Raw genomic sequence first — 26,412 nt, forward strand, 5'->3', positions numbered from 1 at the left:
ACATGTGTGTGTGTGTGGGGGGGGGGGGGGGCTAGCTTACTTGTCCAGATGATGTAGATATAATAGCTTTGCGGATAAGTCAGTGGCAATGCGATGCAGAGGAATTCCTCTGCGTACCATTGCACTGTCCCGCTTTCCACATACTGCGGATATCAAACATTTGACCAAATATAAAACGTGGTTAAAACTCACATCCACAATCTGCTCGATCTAGATAATGTATTAAGCTGAGGTAACAGTGACGTGTATGGTACGAAGCCATGCACCTGATAGGGTCTATCTTACAAGGTGAGTAGCGGAAATGTAGTTTGAGATTTCGGGCATCTTACATGGGCACTGAGTACAACACAGCGGGATCGGCGTGGTGTCGAACAAGCAAGCACCAAAGCATCTGTGCAACAATCAACATGATGTGCACTAAGCAACGGACTACTATCCGTTGCAAGACAACTATTGGCCCATACAGACTGGCATCGCCAGTTGCCAGGTGTGTGTAACACGCACTCACCACGATGCAGCTTATTTCCTTGAACGTATCGGTTATCCTGAGCATTGGAATGTACACTGTCAGTCCAAATTGAGGGTTCATTGACTGGTCCAAACCTGGAACCCACCACAAGAAGGCAACCTACAAGAAATCATACCCTTAGCTGATCACAGTACTTGGTTATTACGGCGAACAGACCAGTGTCTTCAGCCATGTAGGATCCTTGGTATAGTTGTGTGTATAATAGCATATTTGAGCGACTGCAATACCATAAAATCTACGGAGCGGACATATAGTCAACATTCCTACATCAGAACGTGGTGCAAAATGGTACGCACACCGTATTGAACGTGATCCCAATCATGGGATACCCCACAGCATTGTTTAAATCAAGACTAGCTGTCTCTGCCATGTTGGCGTGTGAGGACCAGAGGATCGTGCATCGTTCTATCTTATATATGTTCAGGACTCAGTTACGGCACCTTTAACGCTACGTGTATGGGCGCGCCGCCCATGAAAACCGTGCTACCCGACGCCTAATCGCTCGAACCAAGGCTCATGGCTCATGAGTATACTGAGCTGATATTCTTTGTTCCATGAGCATGCAGAATACCCACGCTTTGCTATCCGTCAAGGAATGCTTGTCATTTCAAGAGGTTCGATCTTGATGGTAGGTAAGGTATCAAAGCAGTGCTGAAAGAGCGCACCTCAGATACTGAATTGACGATGTTTACTGATGGTTCTGCTGTCTCTAGAGTACATATCAGTAAGTTTTCACTGCCGGGCATCTTGCCCTTCAAGCGACAAGAACAAATGGTAATATATACCGAAGCCGCCCGCTCACGGCTCGGCCTCGGCTTTCACAAATCGCAGACCGGGCCCTGAGCGCTGAGCACTCATAGGCCGCGCGGCCGGCCCGGCCTGAGGGCTTTGAGCCGGAGACTATCCGAGAGATTCAGATCCGCTCTCACTGTGCGGGACCCGTACGCAAAACCCATCCGCATCGGTAGATAGATGGCTTTCACTGCCACCATACATAGATGTGCAATCAAGCCACAGTCGTGCATGTCGTGCTCCTACCTTTTTCCCAGAGCTAGTATCTGGCTATGACTCAGATACGTTAGATCTCATGTGCGTCACAAATATGCTTCTCTCGCACTGTTTTCCGCGTTATTTCCCACTTTCCCGGAGGCGAAGCTGATGCGCTCGTCGCGACTTAATATAGATGTGAGGAAACATTGAACGCGACATGATCCCATCTCAATCAACCAATATTCCTCCAAATCTTTCTCGCCATCATGCACGCAGCATTCCTGCCGATCAGCATCGGTACACTCCACATCGCCTCATCTGCAGGGGCTCGCAGCTTGATCAAAGGAGCATGGACGTCCTGTTCCGTACAGAGGCCACCGGGGCCCGTCTGCAGACTGCACCCGAGTCAACAATGACGCAGCAAGTCGACAGTTTTATCTCGTAACTCACTAAAAGTATGCAAGTCTCATCCAGCTCCTTGTCATCGTCACGGTATGTTCTGGACCCACAGAACTCAAGTAATCAATGATGAGATCACCGTGTAGTACAAGCCCAATGGTACACAAGCCATGGATGGGGTGTACTGCTTTGCTGGGACGTGTACGTTACCGGCCAATGCTTCCACTGTCCAATAGTGCTCATGTTTTGTGTGAACGCCCCAGTGAACATCAATACGGCCTTAGCCACGTGCGTTCGAAAGTGCCGAAGTAAATGTCAACCGCTGATCTCGGATCTCGTCGTAGTCTCAATGCTCGTCGTCCACCTCTGAATGCAACGGACATACAGGCCTGCGGGGACACGTCATCAAGTCCCATAACTAGCTTTCATGTCCGCCGAACATCGGTCTCGACCATACAGTATGTTGATCTCTGCTATTCAACGCAAGCACAATCGCTGTCGGGCTCATCAAATTCATTATTCAGGTCGACCATGACTGAATCCGGCGAGGCCAAGGCGCTTTCTGCCAACGTGCCAGAGTCATTATTGTCAGAAAAAGTCGATGATGTCACTTTTGAAGGTAATATTTGATCTCGTGTACTTCCATATATGCAGGCGATAGCAGATGTTTCGGCGACACTCTTTAGTACTGAAGTCGTGCAGAACGTACGGTGGTGTTTTTAGCGTTTCTCCGCTAGTCAATAAGAATGCAAGAGCTCATGTGGGGCAGACTGGATGGGTGTTCTGACGAAGGTTCATGCATTGTCGCATGAGTTGATAACGCCTGCGACGACATCTGGGGTGCTGTTGTTGGCTCCTGACATGCGGAGGGCGGGCACCCGCGTTCAATCTGTGCCGACATGCCTGAACTCTCTGTGCGTGATAGCACTATCCAACGTTGCAGCCAGGTGGTTCTATCTCAGAAACTTGCTGATACGAAGCGATGCTGATACTACGAAGCAAACTCACTCCATAGCAAACAGTACTCTTAGGATCTAGGTCATTGCGATCTCACATATCAGTAGGGGTACCTGACGTGCGTGTTCTGATTCTTTTCCTATCTCTCAGACACCGAAACTTAGACCGTCTCCGTTAGATTCGTCGCGTGCGAGTACAAATACTCTGCGATGAACCAGATGCCTGTCCGGTCAACTTGCTGGAAAGCGCCGGCAAGCGGACAAAACTACTCAGATACGTTCAACCGGAGTTTCGCATGCCCAGCCTCACCGTCCCCCAAGTTCCGCGACATGTTGCTCCTCCTCCTACGAAGGAGAACTGTAAGTGCTGTAGACAGGTTACGTTGCGCTCGCTGACGTGGTGTTCTGCCTCAAGTGGATTATGCGGACCTAGCCATAATTGACTTCGCCAAAGTGCATACTCCAGAGGGTCGTGCTGAGCTAGCCCTCGAGGTCCGCGACGCGCTCTCTGTCCAGGGCTTCTTCTATATCATCAACCATGGCTTGACTCAGCACGAGGTGCGTCGTGCACGCGAACGTTAGCAACGCAATGATGACCTCGTGCATACTGTAGAATGAACGTATCTTTGATATTGCCGATGTGCCCTTCAACTCTGTCCCAAATGAGGAGAAGCGGCTGTACGCTGCGGACATGAAGGGCGCAGGCTCTTACCAAGGATACAAGATGCGCTCGGTTTTGGTATGGCGGCGATCTGCAATAGAAAGCTAGAAAGAACACAGGCACTAAGCTTTGGGTTCTGACAGCACATTGACAATGGCGTCCTCGACCAGCTGGAGCACTACAATAGTGAGTATCGTAACTCATACACGTAGCCGATTCTCACCGAGCGACATGGATGGCAGTCAATCACGACATCGCCAGGAAGAAGCATCCGAAGGCCCTTCAAACGCTTATGCCCGAGATCGAGTCTTTTATCAAGTTCAATCACTTTGAGGTGCTCCACAATATCTTGCGGTAAGTATGGCGATCCAGTTGGCAGCACGGAATATAATTGACTACATACGCGCAGCCTGCTAGCCATCGGACTGGAACTTCCTGAGGAAACCTTCGTCGACCAGCACAAATTTGATGTCTTGGGAGAATCATATGGTAAGACTGAGACAGCATTGATTTAGTAGCACTGCTTCACCTTTTCGGATCTACCTTGCAGTGCGCTTCACGAGATAGTAAGTTAATATTTGACCCTCATTGCATCTCCAGACATCTGATATACACCAGCTATCCTAGAACTGAGGAGGACGAGGAGAAGACCAAAAATGTGTGGCTGAAGGGTCATACGGGTACGCCACAATCGCTATGTGAACAGAGAGACTCTGACGACCAGGCGCAGATCTCGGCAGTGTCACCATTCTCTGGAGCCAGCCGATCTCCGCTCTGCAGATTCTCTGTTCAGACGGGAAATGGCGATGGGTCAAGCACATTGACAATGCAGTGGTACGGCGCACCTCGTGGCTCGTTGCTCGGCCATAAATCACGTTGTGACATTGCAGGTGGTCAACTCTGGCGATGCGATGGATTTCCTCTCGGGGGGATTCTACAAATGCACGATCCACCGCGTTGTGCAGCCTCCGCCGGACCAGCGCGGCCTCACTCGTCTCGGCATCTTCTACTTCGCGATGCCGCATGACGATGTGAAGCTGGTCCCGCGCCTCGATAGCCCTGTACTCCAGAGGGTTGGAGTGAAGCGTCGCTGCAGTGACGACCGAGCACCCACTATGGAAAGCTGGCGGCAAGGTAGGGTGAGGATGTATGGGTTCGTACAGTTGAAGAAACGGGAGGACGGCAATGAGGAAACGATTGTGGACGGGCTTCCCGTCACGTTTTTTAACTAAGCAGATATAGCCTTCGTTTACAGTCGTCTTCTCGTGGGTGCATGCCTATGAGAGGGTGATTCCTATCTCAAGCGGTTGCCGGCTCTTACGTGCACTTGTAGGGAAGGGTCAATCTCGGCTGGGAGGCTCACAGAGCGGATGTCAAGACAATGTGTACTGTCAGAATGCATGGCGGAAGTTTAGGCCATTTGTGGCGGGAAGCCCCTGCATACCCATTCATATTCACCCTGAGTTCGCTTCAAATTGGCAGTAAGCATGATTCAGGGGGGAAGGGGGGGGGGAGGGCGAACTGGAAGTCCCACCATATGCAACGACGCACAGCGGCTCTTGAACTGTGAACGTACAATTCCCTAGTCTGCGTTGCTAACCATAAACGGACATGGATAACAATCGATCCATATCTAGTATATGACAATTACCCACAAGGCTTACTGGCAGAAAATAGTGCGCTTACGGGGGGGATCTCGTTTCCACAACGTTAGAACACGGTAATTGTGTTCATCACATCGGGTAGTTATCAATCTCCTCCCTCTTTCTCTTTCTCTCCCAATACATGACTATCACATTTTCTGCTGCACGAATCGCTGCGGCATGCTTCTTCCCATCTGTATCATCCGAGTAGTGCAGCCCATAATCCTGTACTAAGCCCTCTGCGTTGCAGTCCTCTGCATAACAAATTTGCGCCCAACCGCGCAAATATTTGAAGTATGCTAGCTCGCGCCCCTGTGATAAGGGCTCGGTGAAAACATAAATCGACATCGCACTCACGAGATATCCATGTACTAGTGAGCTTGGCAGTGCAATATAGCTCACTGCAGGGGTTAACGTTATCCTGCCCATACGGTTCTGGACCGCCAAACCGGATAGCATGCTGGGGTTGGGCAGAGCATTGATGCCTTGGGTAAGATCTCTTAAAATCCATGACGACGGGTTGCGCTATACCATCGACCTTTTTCACGAGGATGTTGCCAGCTGAAATGTTCCCGTGTAAGACTCCTCTCGCATGGATCGCCTCCACGATCTTTACCAGTTGCATCCTACGATGAACGACGAAGACGTTCGTTAGCTTGCTGTTAATAGTGTCTCAACTGTCAATTATTATCGTACCGAAACGCTTTGTTCATTTTCGAGAACGATGTCGGTAGGCCGCAGTACTCGAGTACAAGGCAGCTGACTCCAATTTTACGTTGACCTTCGCCGCTGGTGACATTGCCTTTGTAGAGCCCATAGCAAATGGGGATTGAGGAGCCTTGGAGGTCGCGCAAGCGTTCGTAGCAATCGATTTCATTCCGGTGATCCTCATTCGACGGGGAATAAACCAATTTGCACACCACATCCTTCGTCCATATGGGCTCCTTAGGGTCTGGCTCCTCGCGATACTCCAGCGTGCCTAGATAAACGAGGCATGTTTCTGATTCCGCAATCTCTTTGACTCGCTCAGGCTGTACAAGATCCCACGAGGCCCACGGTGGGCACGTTCGGAATATTCCAAAAATGGGCCGTCGAGTCGAAGGACGCACAATCTGCGAATTGTGCCGAAATACAAGATGTGCCTGCTCAGGATCATAGGCAGGCCCAATTCCGTGCGCAACGACGGGCTCAAAGATGAACGTCTGGTCGGGGCTGGCGGGCGACTCAAAGTGCAGCATGAAGAAAAGGATCCGTACGCGTCTGATCTCCTTCCCCATGGGGAAGCGCCCGGTGCTCCTCTGCGACCAGCTACTATGCTCGTCCGTTCTTCCCTTCGTCCGGTCCTCACCTCATGTCGTGCGCGCGGCCAACGACTCATTCAAACAGCCGCAACCACAGCCTCAGCTTATCTCGAACGGCCTGCGACGCACCCCGGCGTGACATATCTCTCGCTCAACCGCCCGCAAGCCAAGAACGCCATCTCGCTCAGGCTCCTTGAGGTGCCCGTCGTCCTCTTTGCATCCCTCGCGCCCATGCCACATACTCGTGCTCCAGGAGTTCCGTCAGTGCCTCGATGAAGTGCAGTTCGACAAGGGGTGAGCAGGTACTACTGCGTGGCCTGCAGGATCGCACTCACCAAGCTGCCCAGCGCGCGCGTCCTCGTCCTCCGTTCGTCTACGTCTGGCGTATTCTGTGCTGGCGCCGATCTCGTTGAGCGGCGCTCCATGTCCAAGGCCCAGGTCGACAAGTTTCTTCTCGACCTGCGCGCAGCACTAGCCGTTCTCGAGAACCTTCCGCTCCCTACCCTCGCGGCCATCGACGGTCCCGCGCTCGGTGGTGGCCTCGAGCTTGCCCTCGCATGTGATCTCAGAGTTGCTGGTATGGCGTGTCAACGCCCACCCTACTCGTATTGACAACTCGCAGGGCACGCCGTCACCAAGATTGGCCTCCCAGAGACACGGCTGGGCATAATCCCAGGGGCTGGTGGAACACAGCGTCTGACCCGCTTGCTCGGATTGGCCAAAGCAAAGCGGCTTATCTTCACGGCGCGAACACTCGACGCTGCAGAGGCCCTTGGTATTGGTATGGTGGCTTATAAGTGTAAGTTCGTGTTGGCTAAGGTTGTCATCCGGTGTAACAGGCCTCGTGGACTACATCTCTGCTCCTGGAGTGTCTGCGGTAGACAAGGCGCTTGAAGTCGCCTCGGACATTGCACAAAACGGTATGACTCACATGTACCCTCCCGACCCGCATATATTGAGGTGTCTATTCCTGTGCAGCACCGTTGGCCCTGCGAGCGGCAAAACAGGCGATTTCGCGCGCGCCTGAGCTTAGCCTTGATTCCGGTGGGTATTTTCTCTTTGCGTTTCTCTGTGCCGGCTGTAACATCCGCTGACAGAAGTCTCCCGCGACGCGCAGGGCTGGATTTCGAATGGGCAAGCTACGAGCCGCTTTTACACTCGCGCGATCGAGTTGAGGCGCTTGACGCGTTCCGGGAGAAGCGCAAGCCAGTCTTCCGGGGAGAGTAGGTTCGGACGCGTATATTCCAGATTCATGGGACTTTTATTCATAGGACTGGGATGCTCCGTATGCTATGATATAAGTTATGTGTGAACTAACAGACGTTTACACGTTAGGAGCAGGTGAGTAGAGGATGCTGATGACGGTTGGAAGAGGGAGGGTAGGTCGTTGAGCGCACTTGAGGACGCCTTGTAGTGTGCAGACGTGGAGCACTAAGGGTCTGACAAGCAGAAAGATGACGACTCCCGGTAATGCTTGCCTATATGCACTGTACGCATTACACGATGGCTACTGACGTGTTATCTATGGGCGTGACGTCTGGTCCAACACCTGCATCTACCAGCGGCCAGCGGCCTACATATGGGCCGTCGCAGCTGCACCCACTCTCATTCAATGGTGAGATTGCATTACCCTTTCCATACTCCGAACGGGATCACGACTTACGTATCTGACGGGACACGCTGTGCAGCCAACGAAAGCATGAAATAGTAGAAAGTGTACAGCTATACGGCAACGCATCATGGGTATTCATGCACTCACCTCGTTGGCTTCAATGGAACCCTACCAGCACTTGAGTTGCTGTGCTATTGTGAGCATCATTATCCTGCCACACAGTGCATACCTTACGCAAGTGAATGGTGCTATGCCGGCACCGCCATGGCATAGCCTTCGTCAATCCTGGGATGGCGAAGCGCTTGTGTGGGAATTATATCAACATCACGGTGATGCTACTAGGAAATGTACACCCCATGTCTAGCTCTTGGGACGTATACGCAGAACAGCTCTTCCGCCTCGGACATGGGTACCCTCTATGGGATCCCGAGCCAACCAAGCACGGAGAAGTACTGATTGGCGACGTGGGCTTCATTAATGAAGGTGCATTCTACCGGCTCTTCAATGCAACGGTTACTGCGGACGATCCCCTCAACCGATACGGCGTTCCAGATGGGTACGAGCCATTGGAACTCGGCACCGATTATGCGCGCATTACGCGTCAGAGCGACCTGCCCGCCGGCCCTCTCTGTAGCCAGACCATCAAGTGCATCAATGCATCTGCGCAAGTGGTGGTGTGCGTGCATCAGTAGAGATACCGCTTGCATACATTTACGATGTAGTTCACAGACATGACTCGGGCGGCGGGCTCAACTTCCAATGCACCGACGAACAGGGGGCGGTCCTCATCACGAAGGAGCCCATCGACCGCGATGCGCTCCTCCCGAATCGCTGGATGGTGAAGTACATGCGGCAGCACTACTACAGCTGGTACGTGTTCGCCACTGAGGTGCAGGGCCTCATGCTGGACAAGGACGACATCATCTTCGTGCGCGGATGGGCCAAGACGGCGGACTGGACCGCCGCGGCGTTCATGCAACAAGGCCGGGCCGCCCAGCTCTCATTCAACGGGAACTTTGGTTTCCAGGCAAACGCGTCGTTGTCCGTGTCCGTGTCGGAAGGCGCGTCTCCGATCCTGCAGCAGAACTCGGGCCCCCGTGAGAGACGCGGACCTGTTTCCGTGCCGTCTGGCAAGCGCCACAGGACAGGTAGCGCGCACCGGGTCGGCCCCGTGAGAGATCAATGCGTGTTTCTGCAGTACTACAAGCTGAAAGTCCGCTTTGGCCTATGGCCTACGGTCCTCAAAGCCGCTGCGAGGCCTCACAACCTCCCACAACAGCCAGACGATGGAGACGATGGGCCCATGCTAGATATACAGAGCACAGCCTCGGATGACGACGACGACTGCATAGAGTCGGTTCCCGAGCAAAATAAGGTATGCCAATCTTACCTGGGGTCAGCACTTGTCAGGATGGTGATTGGGGGCTTTGCTAGCGTTATGATCCCGTCGACGCGGCTTTAGATGCTATCCTGGCGGTACGCAAAACCTGGTCTGCCTCTGTTTTAATCGCCGATTATCGTTACATATAGCAATCAACAGCTGCTATAGCCATCGCATGTGATGTGGACGTCGATTTATTTCTAGCAGATGTATGAGTGCTATCTGAGAGCTTCCACGGTCTCTGTATTGACATATCTGTTGAATTCAGACCGGACTCCATGACTTTCAGATACCATATACAGTGGAAACGGACAACGACGGAGGTATGTCATGAACGCTGTTCCTCGCTGTCAATACTCAGATGTATGAAGTGGGCACAATGATGTTCGAGTCTGAGGTTCACAGCAGGCGCCAGGGTCGAGAGCCCCCACGAGGTCCAGAAACAACAGTGCCTGTCGTCGACGATCCATCCGGCAAGACACGAGCAAGTGCAGAGGAGACTACCAAACGTGGTTGCTGGTATGTAGGATGCGTTCTATGGCCTTATGTAGAGCCAGTTGAATTGACTGGGTTCATGTAGGTCTTGTAGACTGCGTCGGGTAGTATGTGTGCTTCGCAGCCCAACACTGAACTTCCCTTTATTGATACTTCTCTAGAAATGTGATGGACAGTCGAGCACTCCGGGAGAGTCCTGCGCTAATTGTCGCCGCCGGCATATCGAATGCATTGGCTGGGGTCCCAAGCGCCCAGCATCGACGCGGGTGTGTTGCCTCAGCACCATGTCTTTCTCCCTGAAGTTCGTGACTTATTCACAATTCCTTCCAATAGGATAAAGAAGCCGTTTCCGCGTACAAGGCTGAGATGAAGAAAAATTCCGCAAGCGCGGGTCTGCTTCGTGGGCAAGCACGATCAGCGAGATCCGTCCGGCACAGCTCCATGCTGATATCGTCTTCCACGATGTCTGGTAGTAGAGTACAATCGGACAATGATGAGCAATAGTCGTCCTAAACGATAATCTTGTTCATACATGTATGAGTAAGTACCGGGCAGTCTTGCGCTGGTGGTCTAGAGCTACAATAGCAGAATCACGAATAGTACTCATGGTGGGACTACCCGTAGTGCGCACTCAATAAGGGAGATAATGATGTTGATAAACTCTAAATCTATATGGCGTAACAGCACAATAAGGGTGAGAGCTGGGCGGGTGATGCTTTCCTGCCTTTCGGAAGCGCACGAAAGGTACGCATGCTACCCGCCTAAATCCGACATTTTCTCATCATCACAAGTAACAACGCGTCTATAATAGATTCGCTGTCCTGCCGTTTTGCGATGCCCAGATATCCGACGCCAGTTCATTCCTAAATTGCACATGCCCATTCAAGGCACGCTACGGACCACGGTTTGAATGTAAACCATGCTCATTGTGAGTCGAATGACCACAGTCTTTCATTCATGGCAAATATTCACAGACAGGCAGCGCAGGTGATGGAGACGAACAGTTATTTTTATGTCAGAATGTAATCGTTGGATTCTGGGACGCGACCACAGCGTCTGTGTGCGCAAGGAGAATTATGAAGTTGTGCCCATTGCCGGTACACCACGGAATGCCCAGGCACAATGGCCTCCGGCGGTTGAGTCGTGAGTGAATATAGGTCGTTTAGGAGCGTCATTGCTACTCTACAGTTATTGTTCGTCTGTCATAGTCCGTGGCCAGGGGATACTGGTGAGCCGAAACCTATTCATAGCATTCTGCAGGGATATCCGTCCGAATGTCGCAGGCGCCTAACTCGCTCCGGTAGCCCGGCGATCATTAATGGTTTGCTTCTGATCGAAGTGCTGACTTCCAGCTGACTGCATATCGTTAGACTCGAAGTCGCTCGCCCAAGCGGATTTCTGATACAACAGCCTAATTTGGCAATTTGGTATATCAACGAGGTCGGGACCATGGTCTCCGTCAACCCCGCTTGCGCACAAGCAGGTCGAACGACATAATATCATCTGCATCTTCACGCGGAAGGGCCCTGGCCTCACGACCTCACTCCTGACTAGATTCCGACCTGACATAGACCCACTACAAATTACTACAGTAAGTGGTTTGCTCAAACTCACTGACGAGGGGCGCCATCATGCTGATACCGAGTAAGATCCGAGATGATCGGGGTCCGTTTTAGGGGCCGATCAGCGTTACGCCCGCCGGCTACTAATACTTGCTCTCCGAGTCCTTCGCCCTAGCACGTCCCGCGCAGCCCCTTGCACACCGTTGGAGGTATTCCGCCATGGCTGCGGTCACAAGCGCAGAGCTCACCAACATCGTGGGTTACCCGACCATCGGCATAATATTCGGTACTGCGTGCGTACTTAACTTGTTGGGCAATCTCTTCCAGCGGATCTGACGCTCTCGATCCGCATACGGTGGCGGTGCAGACTGTTTGGCATGGCACTCGCGCAGATGTTGTACTACATGAGCAATTACCCGAAGGATCCACTATGGCTGAAGGGCCTGGTACGTGCCTGCGTCGCTTCTGACGATAAGCTGGCTTTGGTATCATACATGACCCTCAGGTAGCGGCAATATGGTGCGTTAGAGCACGGTCATCGTACCCACCTTAGACTCACAAGTACACTTAGGTCTGCAGATGTCCTCAAGGAGATTACTTGTGTCATGGTGAGCTCAAAAGCTGCGCTCGCAAAAGAGCTTCAATCTGATGCCGAGTAGATGTTGTGGTCATTGCTTCTCAAACATCATGCAGATCCATTGGCACTAGCTTCCGTTCCAACGTCAGTCTTATTTATGCTATCATTCACCCATTCACGGATCTCATGCGTTTAGAAAAGGCCCTACATAGTACGTTCTGATAGATGAAATGTGACTCGCTCTTATCTGCGATTTATCAACATGAACATAGATTGAACAGATCGTCGATGTACGCACCTCTACCCTGACTTCTTACTCACCTCTGATCTTGTAAAGTTTGTTGAAAGCTCTGCAGTGCAATGGTGAGTGTCAGTCAGTTGTACTGTTTGATTTTATTTATATGTCCCGCAGCTATTATATTTACATCGGCTGGAAAGGTACGTACCCAAACAGCAGGACCTGTTCCAATCAATCCATTTTCACCACGTCTGCTCAATAGTGGGTACTCACAAGTGGTGGAATCGCCTACTCTTCTTTCTTGCCGTGAGCTTGCTTTACTGTCGAGATTTGGGGCATCTGATGGCAAATCTCATGGACAATCACTTACAGATACTCATGTCCATTACCTCTGTTGGTAAGTCCATCACGGACTCTGCTTTGTGAATGTGCCTCACGAGGGAGGGGAACAGCTTGTGTGAGCGGTAAGCTGGTTTTCTCGACATCTTTACTTCCGGGCGTGCTTACCGACTGACGCTTTGTCGCAAAGCTGCCATGTACTACCTGTGAGTGGCTTCTGTTACTCGAGCAATGTCTCCTTCTGTAGCTTGTCTTGATTGCCAGAGACATTGAGGACACCTCAGCATTAGCAAGCCTTGGGGTATTGTTTCTTTGTCTGCTCTAGGTGCACAACTAATCATCGGCACCAGAAAGTGACTGTTGCGACCAATGTCATCTCGCTCATAACAGATCTCTACATCACCATTTCGCTTTGTATCATCTTTCAGAGTGTGAAGATGCCTATCGAGCCGTGCGTTACACTACATACGTAATAGGGGTTATCATAGCTGCTCACTGTTCCCTTCCCCTGATCGTAGGTCGATCATTCAGAGCAAATCGGGCCGCTCAGAAAGCATTCTCTCCAAGTTGACAAGGTACACTGCTAATAGGGGAATAATCCTTTGGTACGTGTCAGTGCGTCACGACCAAAGTGCGATGATCCATTCCATGTAGCTTGCATCAGGCGTTACTACTGGGAACATACGTCTGGGACTACAAGACGGGTATGCAAGCCACTGAAATGTTCTCCTTCTCGCGTGGTGCATGTGAGTAGCATATCGTACCTCATTGGTGCGTATGCTCCTACTGGTTTAACTGATCTATGTGCATGCTATAATGCAGTGTATTTCAATGCATTCCTTGCGGTGTAGGTGGTCCTTTCTGTCTTGTGTTCATTGACCGACCATTATCTAGATTGAATGCACGTCATTACCTGAACGCAAGCACTTCAGATACGGCATGTTATTCATCGCACAACATATAAAGAACATTCAATTCAGGGGTACACTTCCCAGTACATTAAATTGTGTCATAATTAATTGCGACTTATGTCACTCCTGGATTCGGAGTCAGCTACAGTGGCAAAGAACATTAGGCTCGGCCCGATAAGTCTCTGATGGCGTTCAATGTTTGTTGCCGTTGTTTCATGTGCATACTTCTGCATGCTCGTGGAACAGAAGATATCAGCTCGGTATACTCATGGACCTTGGATCAAGCGATAAGACCTCGGGTAGCATGGTGTTCATGGGCGTCGCGCCCATACGCGTCGCGTTAAAGACGCCGTAACTGAGTCCTGAACATATATTGGAGAACGAGAAGACAGAGCGATGCGCGATCTTCTGATACTCGTACGCCAACATGGCAGAGACAGCTAGCCTCGATTTCAACAATATTCCGGGGTATACCACGATCGGGACCATGTTCGGGACCGTGTGCGTACCATCTTGCACCACCTACTAATGGAGGAATGCTGATTATATGTCTGCTTCATAGATTGTATGGTATTGAAGTCGCCCAAATGTACTATTATACATGCAACTACACCAAGGATCCTATATGGCTGAAGATACTGGTCTGTTCGCCGTAATAACCAAGTACTATGATCAGCTAAGGGTATGATTTCTTGTAGGTTGCCCTCTTGTGGTGGGTTCCAGGTTTGGACCAGTCAACGAGCCCTCTATCTGGGCTGACAGTGTACATTTCAATGCTCAGGATAACTGATACGTTCAAGGAAATAAGCTGCATCGTGGTGAGTGCGTGTTACACACACCTGGCAACTGGCGATGCCAGTCTGTATAGGCCAATGGTTGTCGACTAAGCGACGGAATACTATCCGTTGCGAGACATCATACTGATTGTCGAACAGACACTTTGGTACTTTCTTGTTCAACACCACGCCGATCCCGCTGTGTTGTACTCAGTGCCCATGTAAGATGCCCGAAATCTCAAACTACATTTCCGCAGCTCACCTTGTAAGATAGACCCTATCAGGTGCATCGCTTTGTACCATGCACGCAATCTGTTACCTCAGCTTAATACATTACCTAGATCGAGCAGATTGTGGATGTGAGTTTTAACCCCGTTTCATATCTGAACAAGTGTTTGATATCCGCAGTATGTGGAAAGCGGGACAGTGCAATGGTACGCAGAGGAATTCTTCTGCATCGCATTGCCACTGACTTATCTGCAAAGCTATTATATCTACATCATCTGGACAAGTAAGCTAGCCCGCCCCCCCCCCCCCACCCACACACACATGTCATATTTAAGGGCTGCGGTTCACACTACGTCTCACATCGTCAAGTATTCCCTTTCAGATGGTGGAGTAAAGTGCTGTGTATTTTCGCAGTGAGTCTCTTTGTTTTTCGACGTAAACATGCACTCGCTTACAACATTCTTAAGGCGTTGATGTCCGCGACATCCTTAGGTATGTCTTCCCTGGTATATGATACGGCGCATTTGACTCCATCCCAGCCTGTGTTTCGGCTGCAATGTATTACCTGAGTATCGAGGATACAGTCGCACTCCAGAACCTCGGTGTATGCTCGGCAGCGCTACCACACAGCCTTGATTGGCTAATTGTTACTTGATGGACACACCAGAAACTCACGATCGCGGTCAACATTATGACGCTCTTGACAGATCTTTACATCACCATTTCGCTTTGTGTCATCTTCCGCAGCGCCCGGATGCCCTCGCAGACGTGCGTTGTTCCGCCCCTCTGTCCCAACTCACTTGCCAATAGAATTAGCTAAATGGTCGAGCCTGTAGATCTCTTCTTAGGAATGCGACTGGCCGCTCGGAAGGTATCCTCGGCAGGCTGACGAAATACACCGCGAATCGCGGCATCCTTCTCTGGTGCGGCACCTCATATATTAGTCGACTCGGTTTCTCTCCTGACCAGATACCTGCATCCGTTATATGTGCAGTGTGGATCAAGCAATCATGTTCGGGCTCTATATGTTGGATTACAGGACGGGAACGGATGTGACCGCAATTGTTTCATTCTCGCGCGGCTTCGGTGAGTGTAATCAATATAACGTACTTCGTACTGCCTTATCTATTATGCCGGGCGGGTCTTCGCTCCGGCGAACAATAGTATACTTCAATGCGTTTCTTGCTATGTAAGGAGTGTTACGCACCGTGTTTATGACCTTATCTGACGGCTTCGTAGATTGAACGCGCACCATTATATAAACGAAGCTGGAGAGCCTGTCTCAATACTTGTATCCTCCTTCATCGTGAGATGGAGCCCATCACCGCGTAGCGTCGACGCTTCCACGGGAGCGTCTCTGCCCCACTGCTCAATGGAGATGCCGACGATGGTACGTACAATGATGTCTTGGTTACACTACCTTGAAACTCCTTTTGGACGGGTAACAGGCCTTGGAATCAACATCATTGATACAAGGCAAGGCACAGCAATAATACGGCACATATTGCTAGGATGGTAATTTTTCCTCGTCAGGCTCATTAGTGCACGAGGCCGGCTTACACAGCGAGTTCAACAGGTATACGAACACAGAAGTAGCTATACTGCCAAAGACATGGGTAATTACAACAAGTACCGGGCTCGACGGGACTCCCATAAAGGAGATCTATTACGGCCATTTTGCGCGATTGTAGACGGTGATGTTGGACTTTCATAACACTCACTTCATGTTTTCCCTTAAAGGAGGGAGATATGGTTCAGTGATCATCGTACAGAAGCCGTTGTAACTTTTGATAATGCCCCAAAGCAAAGTTGCGGACTTTCTGAGACGGCACGTGCGCCAAGACTTGATACGCCATCAAGCGCTTGCATAGGCAGCGTAGCGCCACCCTTCTGACTTCCGTTTTGTGCTATTTAAGTCGCGTTTTCTCACGTCAATTGTGTAACTGTTCCTGAATACCTTGGACGAGTACATTATAAGCACCATCTAACACGTCCATTATGTACTAATGATGCTGAGCCTCGCAGGATCAATGCTAGAGTATTTAGAAGATGAGGATAAGATTAAGATTGAGGTACGTCTCGCTAAAGATGACGAGAGAAGGCTGCATACGCAAAGGCGAATAATAGTATCTCATAAATGGAATTTTACCACAGCTGTCAGTCGAGCAGGTTGAATCCCCCACAGTGCCTGATCTGTCACGTAAAGTTATGACAGGATAACGATATAAGAGATTAGCGTTTCTATAGGCAAGGTGTCGACGTCCCCGCGAGCACTCCGCTATGTCTGAGACCACTCGGCTCAATTTCAACAATTCCCTGGGGTATGTTACAATTGGCATATTGTTCGAGACGATGTATGTGTCTGCCTTTTTTGGATAGCGGCCGTTGGCGATCTTAATGCGACTGACCGACTCCTGTCCGCGATTCAGATTCTATGGTATCGCAGTTGCTCAGATGTGCTACTACGTAAGCAAGTATATCAAAGATCCTTTGTGGCTGAAACTGCTGGTACACTTCCTCCTCAAAGTTCTTGAAGCTAGTTCTGATTGTATATATTGCAGGTCGCAGTATTGTGGTATTTTATAATCCCGTATTGTTTGATTCTCGAATTGATTGAAGTTACAGGATTACGGACACAATCAAGGCGATTACTTGTGTTATGGTGCGTGTCTACAGCACATGAGAACCTGGTACTAAACACGAAGCAGACGTTATGGTTTATCCTTGTGCGACACCACGCGGATCTGGTAGCCCTATTGGAGGTACCCACGTAAGCTCGTAAACATTGTTACCTGTTTGTCACAGAGCTCACGATCACCACTAGACCGTACATGGTTAGTTCATGTCATATCGATCAAAATATAAGAATGTGCTTCAATTTCAATGTGTTATTGACGCCCTGTCTATGTAGATCGAACAGACTGTCGATGTATGGCAAGCATGCCGCCATAACGCACGTCCTGAATATTGATTCATACGTGACATATACTAGTTTGTGGAGAGCTCAACAGTGCAATGGTGAATAAGTGTGGTTCATAATGTTCACTATATGTCCGTAACTAACACCGATGACCACTAGCTATTACATTTATATCATCTGGAAATGTACGTACCTCCTCTCTTATACCTCTCATGCAAAAGTCACTCCTCAAATTGCTACCACAAAGTGGGTCCGCGCACATGGTGGAACCGTTTGTGCTGCATATCTGCGGTGCGTGCATACGTATGTAAAACACAATGCTTCTGTTTCTCACCATAGATGCTGCCGAAACAGGCAATCATGGCCGAAGCTACATTGGGTGAGTGTATGATGTGAGAATTGTGGGGGTACATGCTGATGGCTGTACCCATTCAGCTTGTGTTGCAGCGGCGATGTACTATGATCTGTGAATCAGGACACCTATCTTCCCGCATTTGCCCCACGCTAATGGAGGTCTACTTCAAAAGCCATCGCTATGACGCGTCTGCGTCCGTGGACCTCTTTGTGCGTACTTAAGTGGCTCTTGCGAGTTTTTTTCCTCCGCTAATCAGACCCACTTGGTCCCGATGTATTTCAGAGACTGACCATTACGACCAACGTCATCACGCTTGTGACCGACCTGTACATCACGATTTCCCTGTGCTTTGTGTTTCAGCGAGCGCGGATTCCCACAGAGCGGTCTGTCACGTATCACGCTTGTCAAGAATTTTGGCTAATGCGAGCACATACAGATCTATCCTCGAGAGCGATGCGGCACGCTCGGAAGGCATTCTTTCCAAGCTGGTTAAGTACACCGCTAATCGAGGCCTCATCTTTTGGTGCGCCACTCTGCCTGGCTAGGCCCCTGCAACCATCATTAATGTTCCTCCATGCAGTTTGCAACAAGCAGTCATGCTCGGGACATATATATGGGACTACAAAACAGGGGTACAGGTGACCGAGGTGTTCTCATTCTCCCGGGGGGCATGTGCGTCTCAGTCCTTTTCTCTATCCATTCGGAGGACCCAGTGACCAAATGGTCATGTTATAAATGTGCTCATTTAATTCTCAACAGGCTATCTCAATGCATTTCTAGCAGTGTAAGTGCAGGATTGCTGACAACCGATTTGAAGGTAGCTAACCGTGCTACAGACTGAATGCGCGCCATCACATTAACGAGGGTGACCACCATAATCTGGGGCGTCCATCGTAGAAGGGGCAGTTCCCATTATTCCTCGTCTGGGTACTCTGAAATGTAAGGGAATACACAGACGTCTCGGTACAGATAGCTATATACCACTTACTCTTGTACATACCAAGACATGTACCGCGATTCTCTTCATTTTCATGTACTATATGTCACAGTCTAACATGACATGCATCTACGTTGAGCATTTTAACACATTCTGCGTGTTTCCGCATGTTTCAGCCAGTCTCAAATCTCGTGTTTCTCTTGGGTAGGTGCACACTCACAGGTACATCACGCTCCGGTTTCCAATGAACGGCAAACTTCAGAAATATGCAAACGATCCCACATCAATCCCCAAGCAAACAACGCGGGAGGCAGTACATTATATGTCCAATACATAGTACATAGCCGTATCCCCGAGTCGCCCGGTCGAATTCACCACAAGATAGCCTATGTGGAGGAAGCGTCACTGTAGTGCAAATACAGAACAACGAAACCGCCCGTTTCGTTCTCGAGACGAGAGAAGCCAATAAAGATAAACTCACGATGCCATGGAGGTCAGAAATCCCATCCCATAGGATCAACCAAAGTAAAGACCATATTCCGGCGGTAGCGTGCGCTCGCTGTTACTATCTGCCTTGACATGAGATTGAGCAGAGTAGCGCAGCATCCAAGGCGTGTCCCTCGTCGCGACCTCTGGAGCGACACCTATCGGGCCTCCCGCGATGCGAACCCCACCGTCCAGGGACTGGCGACGCCCGCTGAGCGACCCAAAAGAAGATGAGAAGTCCGCCCTGAAGGAGCATGCGCTTATTGGGGGAAGCCACTCATTGCGTCTGTCCTGAATGGATGAGCCGACGGCGTCGTCATTCCAGGCGGATGGGACCGAGCCAGAACCCTGTGCGACATTAGGGACCTCAGGCCAAACAGAACTCAAGATCTCTGCCGTGGAGACACTCAAGCGACTCTGCATGAACGGCGACGTGGGGGATAGCAGCTGTCGAGTCGAGTCGGCCCGTGGCGTAAAGAGGTGGTCATCTGGAGGAAGTGATGCGATGTTCCTTGAACCATTTCGTGCGTCTGGTCCGAGCGTGGAACTACCCTCGAACCACCTTGGCCGTCGTCGAGGGGCTGTCGTATATTCTCCGACACCCCTGTTACCGCTCTCCGTATCTATGAAGTACTACCTTTAGCTGATCAATGTGCGGCAATGGGTACATACTGTACTCACAGGGGCGGGCTATGCGGGTACTGCGCGATGCATTCTGGCCTCGTCTTATCCGTATCCACCATAACACGAGGCATACCGCTAACACAAGGAATACACCAGGAATAACTGCGGCAATGATCTTTCCTGTACGCGAGATCTCCGATGTGTGTCTAGTCACACTTGTAGCGGATGGCATATCGCTGGATGTAGAATTGACGGCAGTGGGACGGGAAGACGTGGAAGGCATAGAGATCGGAGATGAAATGGTTGACGAGGAAGGGGCAGGGGAAGACGATATATTTGTCTTATAGCTAGTCATAGACGAGCTCCCCGATGAGGAACTAGAACTGGTAACGCTGGTGGTGGAGCTGGTGCTCGACAAAATCAACTGCGGCGGAGTCGATGATTCATTCGGCAGTACCGAATTTGTCGAGACGGAAATGGGCGAGATGGACGAGCGCGAAGTAGGAAGATGCGTAGCCGAGAGCGTCCTGAGCGGTTGCAAACTAGAGGTGCTACTTGAAATACTAGTGCTATCTGACGTCGCATTTTCCGAGGAGGCTGAACTTACAGAGGTCGTACTGGGCGTAGAAGAAGTAGCCGACGTAGAACTAGACGAAATCAAAGCGAGGGAAAGTGACGAAGTGCTGTGTGCTGAACTTGTTTCAGACGTGGTCACTGCCGATGTTGTAGACGGCCAGACTACCACTGTAGTCTTTGTGACAATGACCGTCGTGACGGCATCAAGTTCTTGGTTCTCCAGTGTGAGGCTCATTGCGAGCGTTGCATTGAGGCCCAGTTCGTCGCTAGCATTCGCGAGTGTACCCAACAGGAGAGTCGCATCACTGGAGGCACTCGTATGTGATTCTGTTAAAGCGTGGTCCTCGGCAGTGCGCTTGCCAGTGGGGTAATGGCGCACTCGCGCACGTTTGGAGGGGCCCGTAATTGTTTCTGGGGGCAACTGTGCTTCAAAAGATAGCTCTCCTCGTTCTGATGATGTGTGAGTCGAATTAGGAACCAATGATGCTATCTGCTCGCAGCCTGCAGTCGGTCCTCCACAATGATTTTGGGCAGCTATTGGACGAGTCGGCAGAAACGGTTCATGAGCGTATGACGAAGGTGGGAGGCCGCTCTTTGCGAAAGACGAACTAACCTGCGATTCTTTGCAAGAATCCATCGTCGTGTTGTAGCGAGACTCGCGAAGAACGGACAGAGGTCCTGCGAGAGGCAACCCCGCTCACGATGGTGGCGTGCGTGTAAACGAGCGCTAGGGCGAGCGCTCGCCAGTGCACCATGTCCGACACCTACTGCAAGTCTTGGAGAGGAGGAACCGGCCTTCACGATATGTAGAGGGTCGCACGTGCACGCCTGAGTGACAGAGTGCAAGACAAGGGAGACAGAGAGAATGTGGGGGAAACGAATGACTACGGTGTTGCGAGTAGGAAACACAAGTATCTCGCCTGGTCGTCGAGGGTTGGAGGGTAGGGAACGGTAGCCAGCTGCCGCTGGCATGGAGCGAGATGGATGGATGAACACGCTTGAGAGCGAGCAGAATGGGACCAGATTAGGACAGCATATCTGTACTGTCTGATGCAACTCTATCTAGAGGTACGAACAGCATCAGATGATGATCTCAACCGTGGTGGTAAGGAAATTTAGTTGCTCTCATCGGGAATACTACACGAGTGCTGCACTCAACCGTAGTCATGAAGCACGACGCTGGACGTAGGCAGGTGCGACGGACGACATCCGCGCTACCCAATGTCCTGCAATAGTGCACCGACAGCTTCAGTGTGCGCAGCGCGCTGGCAGCGTGGGATTGAACTGCATGCACTGCGACACATCTGCGGTCTGTGATGATGATGATTACTGCCCTCCAGGGTCTCGATTCTCTAGAGATGGTCTTCATGCATACACGGTGTCGACAAGGCAATATGAATAATTCCCTACAGCCTTTAGAGAGTGACAGCGCGGCAATTGCAGGAGGTAAGAGACCCCTGTACGTACAAAAGTGAGACAGCGGGCAATTTATAGCAGAGTGGATGTGGAGACAACAGTCTGAGATTGAAGTTCGCGAGAGGCAGCGCTTGACAGCCGATAATCAAAGCCACCTGGTTGTACCTATGAGGATCAGAGGAGACGCGGTCAAGGATTTAAAGTAGAGCAGACTGAATCCGCCATGATGACACCAAGATTGAGCGATCGCCTTCAGCCGCGCAGACTCCAGCATATAGCCGACAACGCACCTGCCAACTGGTCGCAATGTCGCCTCGTAGATGCCCTACTGTCCATTGCACGATCATCTGTAGCCTAGACATACAGACATATTGCATCAATCAATGCTCACTCCCGAGGAGACGCAGATGGCGTTCACACGAAAGTGCCTGTACCGAGCCCGCGTCGCTCGCAGGCAAGTAACGCGCAGCGTGACGTGGCGAGGCATATGAGCTCAAAACCTGCAGCTCAAATGATTTTCGCGTCATAAGATAGATTGATGTGTTGAGACAAGATGCTAGAACAGCGCATACCACTGCGGAAGGGTCCAGCTCGCCAGAGAACTTGAGACAAGTCACAACGTAGCTGACGACCAGGACTTTTGAGTGTACTGGCTGTCGGCCTTGAGTTTTAGGAGTATAAACCCGTAAGATTTGCAAAAGACTAGGTGCGTTCCCGCTCAAATGTCGCTGAAAACAGACGACCTTCCGCTATCTGAAGCGTTCAGGCAGAAACGGTTGCTTATGACTAAGCATGATCCAGCCATGACCTGATCACGTTCTCGACTCGCGAAGAGCGGCTGGTCAACCGAAGCCCGAGCCCGATACTCTCTGCGACATCAAGTGCACCATCGCTGGACGACAGGCGACAAATGAAATCTACTACAGACACGGTGGGCGGAGCTACCTCGACGTGTTTGAATATGTTTCCAGGCGTTGAGTCGTCAATCGATTAATCCGAAGGCCTGCCAGCATTGCCAATTGGAATTCACGTGCGATCTCACTGAATAGTACAATGCGTGAGCAGTCCAATCCATTGATTGAAAACTCGGGGAGCCAGCCAATATACACCTCTTACAGGTAGATGAGTATGCAACGTTCTCAGCCGGTGCTTCTGGAGTGGTGCGGAGAGAAATTCGGAAATAGGCTTGTCACAAGCGATGCCATGCGCTGTCCAGTCGATGCAAACCTCAAGTAGAGCATCTAGTGGTATGTCACGCTGGGATCACTGACTAAACGACACAGATATCATGGATGCGCCCGTTTGCAGGGATGTAGTAGCGTTTGTGTACGTAAATCACATAGCCGGGCCCCTGTGAAAGACCCCATTGGACTATTTGTGCTCGCCTGCGGAAATCCAAGTGGACAATCATCTCTTACTAGTTCGTGAATATTGACTCTTTGGAATAAGTACACTTGATACGAGTGACGAGTGACATGCCGATATCGCCTTCCAGATCCCATACTCATTCCTCAGAACCCATCAGGAGGCAACTGGCATGTGCGCCTCATCTCCATTGCCAACTCATACCTCTTGATTTCGTTCTCTGCTTCCTTTCTGAAATCGATAGGGGTAGGAGAATAGACCTCTTGGGGAGTGTTGAGCTTCATAATTTTGACTATCTTCTCTTCCAAGGTCGTCTCATCATTCTCTATGACACGGACAGGAATCGGAATTCCAAGTTTACTCATGAATTCTCCTGCAAAAGCGAGTAAACCATGTAGGCACCATCAAACTCAAGGGGCATGAAGAACCTACTTGCTTTCCACAGCCACGTCGCCTCTGCAGCCTCGGCTAACTCATAGCAAGGTTGATCAAAGGGCGCGTGAACGTGGAAAGGAATTGCTTCGGTCTCTCCACATTGATGGTCACATCTGGCTTTCCCGAAATCGACAATGATTGGTTTGCCATTGTCGGAAACAATAACATTTCCAAGGGTGCGGAGATCACGATGAATGACTTCGTGCCTGTGAATCATCTGAAGATTCACCAGAAACTGTTTTCTTTGAGATATGCTACGTCACTTTCTGTCAAGTAGTATAGTATGCAGACGACTCACTTGAATTCCCAGGGCATGCATATGAGGTTTTTAGGAAGACCTTTCCCGCAATATGCAAATACGAGACACGCCCAGGTAGACCGCCGAGTGGCCCTGTCTAGAGAAAGGGCATCTCCAGAGCTCTGAAACAACCCATAGCACTTGGGGATCTCCCGACCCTGCAAATCTCGTAGTTTGACGTAGCAGTCGTGCTCGTCACGGAGTTCCTCAATCCCGCTATATCTTCTCTTGACCTTGCACACCACGTCCAGCTTGCTAGGCTCAGCCATCGGTACGCCATCCATGTCCCGGACTGATAAGGTACATATGTACACCTCCGTATCCTCAGATGATTCGAGCTTCTTGATGTGAACCCGTGCAGGATACTGTTGAAACGCGCTGACCCGCGCAGTCAGGAACGAGCTCGCAAGCTCGGGCGCGCGAGTAGCTGGGGGCCGGAGGCCCCTATCGTAGTATATAACGACCCCGCGCGATGTACGTACCGCACGCGATTGTCCCTGACGGGCATCGCTACGCCCGTGGACAAATGCGCCCCCGCGCCGTTCACACCGTTGTTCCAACAGATACCACTTATACCAATCGTGATCAAGATTCTTCGGTTGAATGGGAGAGTTGTGCTGAAGGACCAAGGTGCATGTGGGAGGTGAAGAATTGGCCCTCTGTGTCTCCAATGATAGGGCAGAGAGAATCGTCTCCGTTGACTCAATCGATTCTGCCTCAGATAAAGCATGTAGATGATGCTAATCTTCCGGATTGGTCAGCGATTGAAACGAGAGGAGAGACATAGCGAACATTGAAATAGGATAGGTGCACGTTGTGAAACTATGGATGTCTTTATGAGCACAGGGGTATATATTCTTACACCGACCGTGGTGTCTGCCTGGGCCATCTGCCACGCTGGCTATCTGTCACGAGTTGGTATGGCGTCTAGCCGTTTTTTAATTTTTTCCTTTTCGCGGGCTCGAACCCGCGACCTCTGTACTACCTGCCTGATATGGACGCGTTGTTATCTACTGTACGATTAGATTAGATAGGACGGCAGTGCACGGCACAGCTCGGGCCCCGCTGATGCAGCCGCTCTGACTCACCGGCCCCCGGGGCCGCGTCGGCATGCTGCGCACAGACCAGCTGCGCACGGACCAGCGCGCACAGCCTGCCCTTATCTCCCCATGTATATAAGCCGGCCTCTGCTGCCCTAGGGTCCTCAGTTTTGACCTCTTGTCCCTAGGTCAGTAAGCTCATGTACTTACTTACCTTTCTAATGCTAACTTACTTGTCCCTAGCCTTAGGTTTGAGCCTGGCTCACCATCGCTTCGGTGAGAACCAGTCGGATGCCCCTCGCTTCTAGATATTTCCCTGTTGCTTGACCTCAAGTCGCGACACTATCACATGATGACGAAAGTAACGGCTCCCCACCTTCTGCCATGTTGTTCTCTCGCAAAGTCGAAATTGAACACGTTTTCGTGCGCTGAGATGGTATACGTGGGACCCATGACATGTTGATTAAACGTCACTAACTGATCATCCTAGAATATATTTTCTGTGTGCCGTAAAACCAACGGAGGTCCGCTTGTCTTCTGCCTTCCCGAATCACATTGAGTAGATCATGACTGTACAGACCCAGATCTAGACGAACAGTGCAAGATGCCGGAGACGAGCCGGACAAGAGTTGTATAATAAGCGCCCTTGAAGTCCGGCTCCTTTCGCGCGCCAGTTTGATTCTCTCTTGCCTGAGTTCTTCCCAGCTACATCCATATCTTACACGAGTAATGCTGAACATTGACAGTAACTTACACTAACACATCGATTTACACGTCGTTGTGATTCGTCTGATTCTCCCTTTCGCCATCCACTGTGGCTTGTCTTCTGTCTACGACTTTGGTGCGTACTTCGGACTCTACACTCCTCCTTAGTAGCGAGGTATTCACAATGCACGTTTGTCACAGTTTCCCTAATTTTACCTAATTTTTCCGCTATTTCTGCGGACATATCAAAGGGTATAGGGACTTATCCATACTTATCCGTCCGCATATGGGTACATCTACATATCTAAGGGGTTATCCGCTTAAATAAGCGACACATGATCTTGTTCTGGACACATCAGGCTGGACTCTGATGCCGGACCTTTTCTAGATAGAAACCAGACTCCTTCTGGACCATGACATCATTCTGACATCATAGGTAGGAGCTAGGCTCAGGCACTAGGCCATAGGCCAGTCAATTCTGGACCCTAGGCCCAGGGCAGGGCAGGGCCAGACTATGACATCATATATGACATCATAGAGCACATGATACTTAGTAATCCTTACCCAGCTAGGTACCAGGGGTCCATTACTGGTCCCTGGGGGGTTTTCCCTCATGTATATAAGGCAGCATCCTGGGGCACCCTGTCCCCCAGTTCT

General features: G+C 50.6%; 9 protein-coding genes across 9 annotated transcripts in view; 5 read left to right on the plus strand and 4 right to left on the minus strand.

Moving 5' to 3' along the window:
- POSPLADRAFT_1157233 (hypothetical protein) overlaps positions 1-899 on the minus strand; it is a gene marked incomplete at both ends in the record, with an annotated part of 2,812 nt that extends 1,913 nt beyond the window's left edge. The window contains 6 exons of the mRNA XM_024487148.1: positions 41-143; positions 193-210; positions 330-391; positions 509-545; positions 686-764; positions 826-899. Coding sequence (XP_024334261.1) covers positions 41-143; positions 193-210; positions 330-391; positions 509-545; positions 686-764; positions 826-899 — 373 coding nt within the window. The remainder of the gene's footprint in view (positions 1-40; positions 144-192; positions 211-329; positions 392-508; positions 546-685; positions 765-825) is intronic.
- A 1,918-nt stretch (positions 900-2,817) lies between these two features.
- Positions 2,818-4,767, plus strand: POSPLADRAFT_1050115 (hypothetical protein; the record flags this gene model as incomplete). Its single annotated transcript, XM_024479915.1, has 10 exons — positions 2,818-2,832; positions 3,054-3,234; positions 3,290-3,432; positions 3,488-3,613; positions 3,679-3,721; positions 3,748-3,889; positions 3,945-4,049; positions 4,154-4,215; positions 4,266-4,369; positions 4,426-4,767. The coding sequence occupies 10 exons, from the start codon at positions 2,818-2,820 to the stop codon at positions 4,765-4,767; spliced, it is 1,263 nt and encodes a 420-aa protein (XP_024334262.1).
- Positions 4,768-5,858: 1,091 nt separating this feature from the next.
- On the minus strand, positions 5,859-6,658 carry POSPLADRAFT_1050116 (hypothetical protein; the record flags this gene model as incomplete). Its single annotated transcript, XM_024479916.1, has 3 exons — positions 5,859-6,209; positions 6,288-6,390; positions 6,609-6,658. The coding sequence occupies 3 exons, from the start codon at positions 6,656-6,658 to the stop codon at positions 5,859-5,861; spliced, it is 504 nt and encodes a 167-aa protein (XP_024334263.1).
- A 918-nt stretch (positions 6,659-7,576) lies between these two features.
- Positions 7,577-8,416, minus strand: POSPLADRAFT_1041671 (hypothetical protein). Its single transcript, XM_024477954.1, has 4 exons — positions 8,365-8,416; positions 8,168-8,287; positions 8,008-8,094; positions 7,577-7,946 (listed from the first exon to the last, which is right to left on the minus strand). Exons 2-4 carry the CDS (start codon positions 8,178-8,180, stop codon positions 7,804-7,806), a joined length of 243 nt encoding a protein of 80 aa, XP_024334264.1. The 5' UTR covers positions 8,181-8,287; positions 8,365-8,416; the 3' UTR covers positions 7,577-7,803.
- A 31-nt stretch (positions 8,417-8,447) lies between these two features.
- Positions 8,448-9,391, plus strand: POSPLADRAFT_1112241 (hypothetical protein; the record flags this gene model as incomplete). The annotated part of the gene is made up of 2 exons (XM_024483395.1): positions 8,448-8,779; positions 8,821-9,391. Coding segments are annotated over 2 exons (903 nt in total), but the record flags the coding sequence as incomplete, so codon positions are not given.
- Positions 9,392-9,621: 230 nt separating this feature from the next.
- On the plus strand, positions 9,622-10,497 carry POSPLADRAFT_1041672 (hypothetical protein). Its single transcript, XM_024477955.1, has 6 exons — positions 9,622-9,681; positions 9,741-9,795; positions 9,844-9,991; positions 10,053-10,074; positions 10,129-10,233; positions 10,301-10,497. The coding sequence occupies exons 3-6, from the start codon at positions 9,852-9,854 to the stop codon at positions 10,469-10,471; spliced, it is 438 nt and encodes a 145-aa protein (XP_024334266.1). The 5' UTR covers positions 9,622-9,681; positions 9,741-9,795; positions 9,844-9,851; the 3' UTR covers positions 10,472-10,497.
- Positions 10,498-11,425: 928 nt separating this feature from the next.
- Positions 11,426-12,188, plus strand: POSPLADRAFT_1076324 (hypothetical protein; the record flags this gene model as incomplete). The annotated part of the gene is made up of 6 exons (XM_024482907.1): positions 11,426-11,446; positions 11,522-11,559; positions 11,692-11,822; positions 11,897-11,975; positions 12,035-12,048; positions 12,101-12,188. The coding sequence occupies exons 3-6, from the start codon at positions 11,749-11,751 to the stop codon at positions 12,186-12,188; spliced, it is 255 nt and encodes an 84-aa protein (XP_024334267.1). The 5' UTR covers positions 11,426-11,446; positions 11,522-11,559; positions 11,692-11,748.
- A 1,833-nt stretch (positions 12,189-14,021) lies between these two features.
- Positions 14,022-21,488, plus strand: POSPLADRAFT_1156702 (hypothetical protein; the record flags this gene model as incomplete). Its single annotated transcript, XM_024487092.1, has 26 exons — positions 14,022-14,095; positions 14,157-14,239; positions 14,357-14,412; positions 14,712-14,729; positions 14,779-14,881; positions 15,763-15,787; positions 15,838-15,988; positions 16,175-16,214; positions 16,624-16,670; positions 16,846-16,919; positions 17,028-17,146; positions 17,275-17,368; positions 17,678-17,703; positions 17,766-17,809; positions 17,858-17,897; positions 17,994-18,082; positions 18,156-18,256; positions 18,310-18,396; positions 18,454-18,545; positions 18,633-18,657; positions 18,987-19,014; positions 19,622-19,820; positions 20,077-20,222; positions 20,268-20,813; positions 21,004-21,075; positions 21,399-21,488. The coding sequence occupies 26 exons, from the start codon at positions 14,022-14,024 to the stop codon at positions 21,486-21,488; spliced, it is 2,469 nt and encodes an 822-aa protein (XP_024334268.1).
- A 676-nt stretch (positions 21,489-22,164) lies between these two features.
- On the minus strand, positions 22,165-25,508 carry POSPLADRAFT_1156408 (hypothetical protein; the record flags this gene model as incomplete). The annotated part of the gene is made up of 11 exons (XM_024487069.1): positions 22,165-22,259; positions 22,304-22,412; positions 22,485-22,565; positions 22,729-22,804; positions 23,184-23,297; positions 23,482-23,650; positions 23,710-23,918; positions 24,011-24,722; positions 25,099-25,234; positions 25,317-25,366; positions 25,427-25,508. The coding sequence occupies 11 exons, from the start codon at positions 25,506-25,508 to the stop codon at positions 22,165-22,167; spliced, it is 1,833 nt and encodes a 610-aa protein (XP_024334269.1).
- Positions 25,509-26,412: the final 904 nt, after the last annotated feature.

The sequence above is a fragment of the Postia placenta genome (assembly GCF_002117355.1).
Source record: "Postia placenta MAD-698-R-SB12 unplaced genomic scaffold POSPLAscaffold_18, whole genome shotgun sequence".
Classification (NCBI taxonomy): Eukaryota; Fungi; Basidiomycota; class Agaricomycetes; order Polyporales; family Adustoporiaceae; genus Rhodonia; species Rhodonia placenta.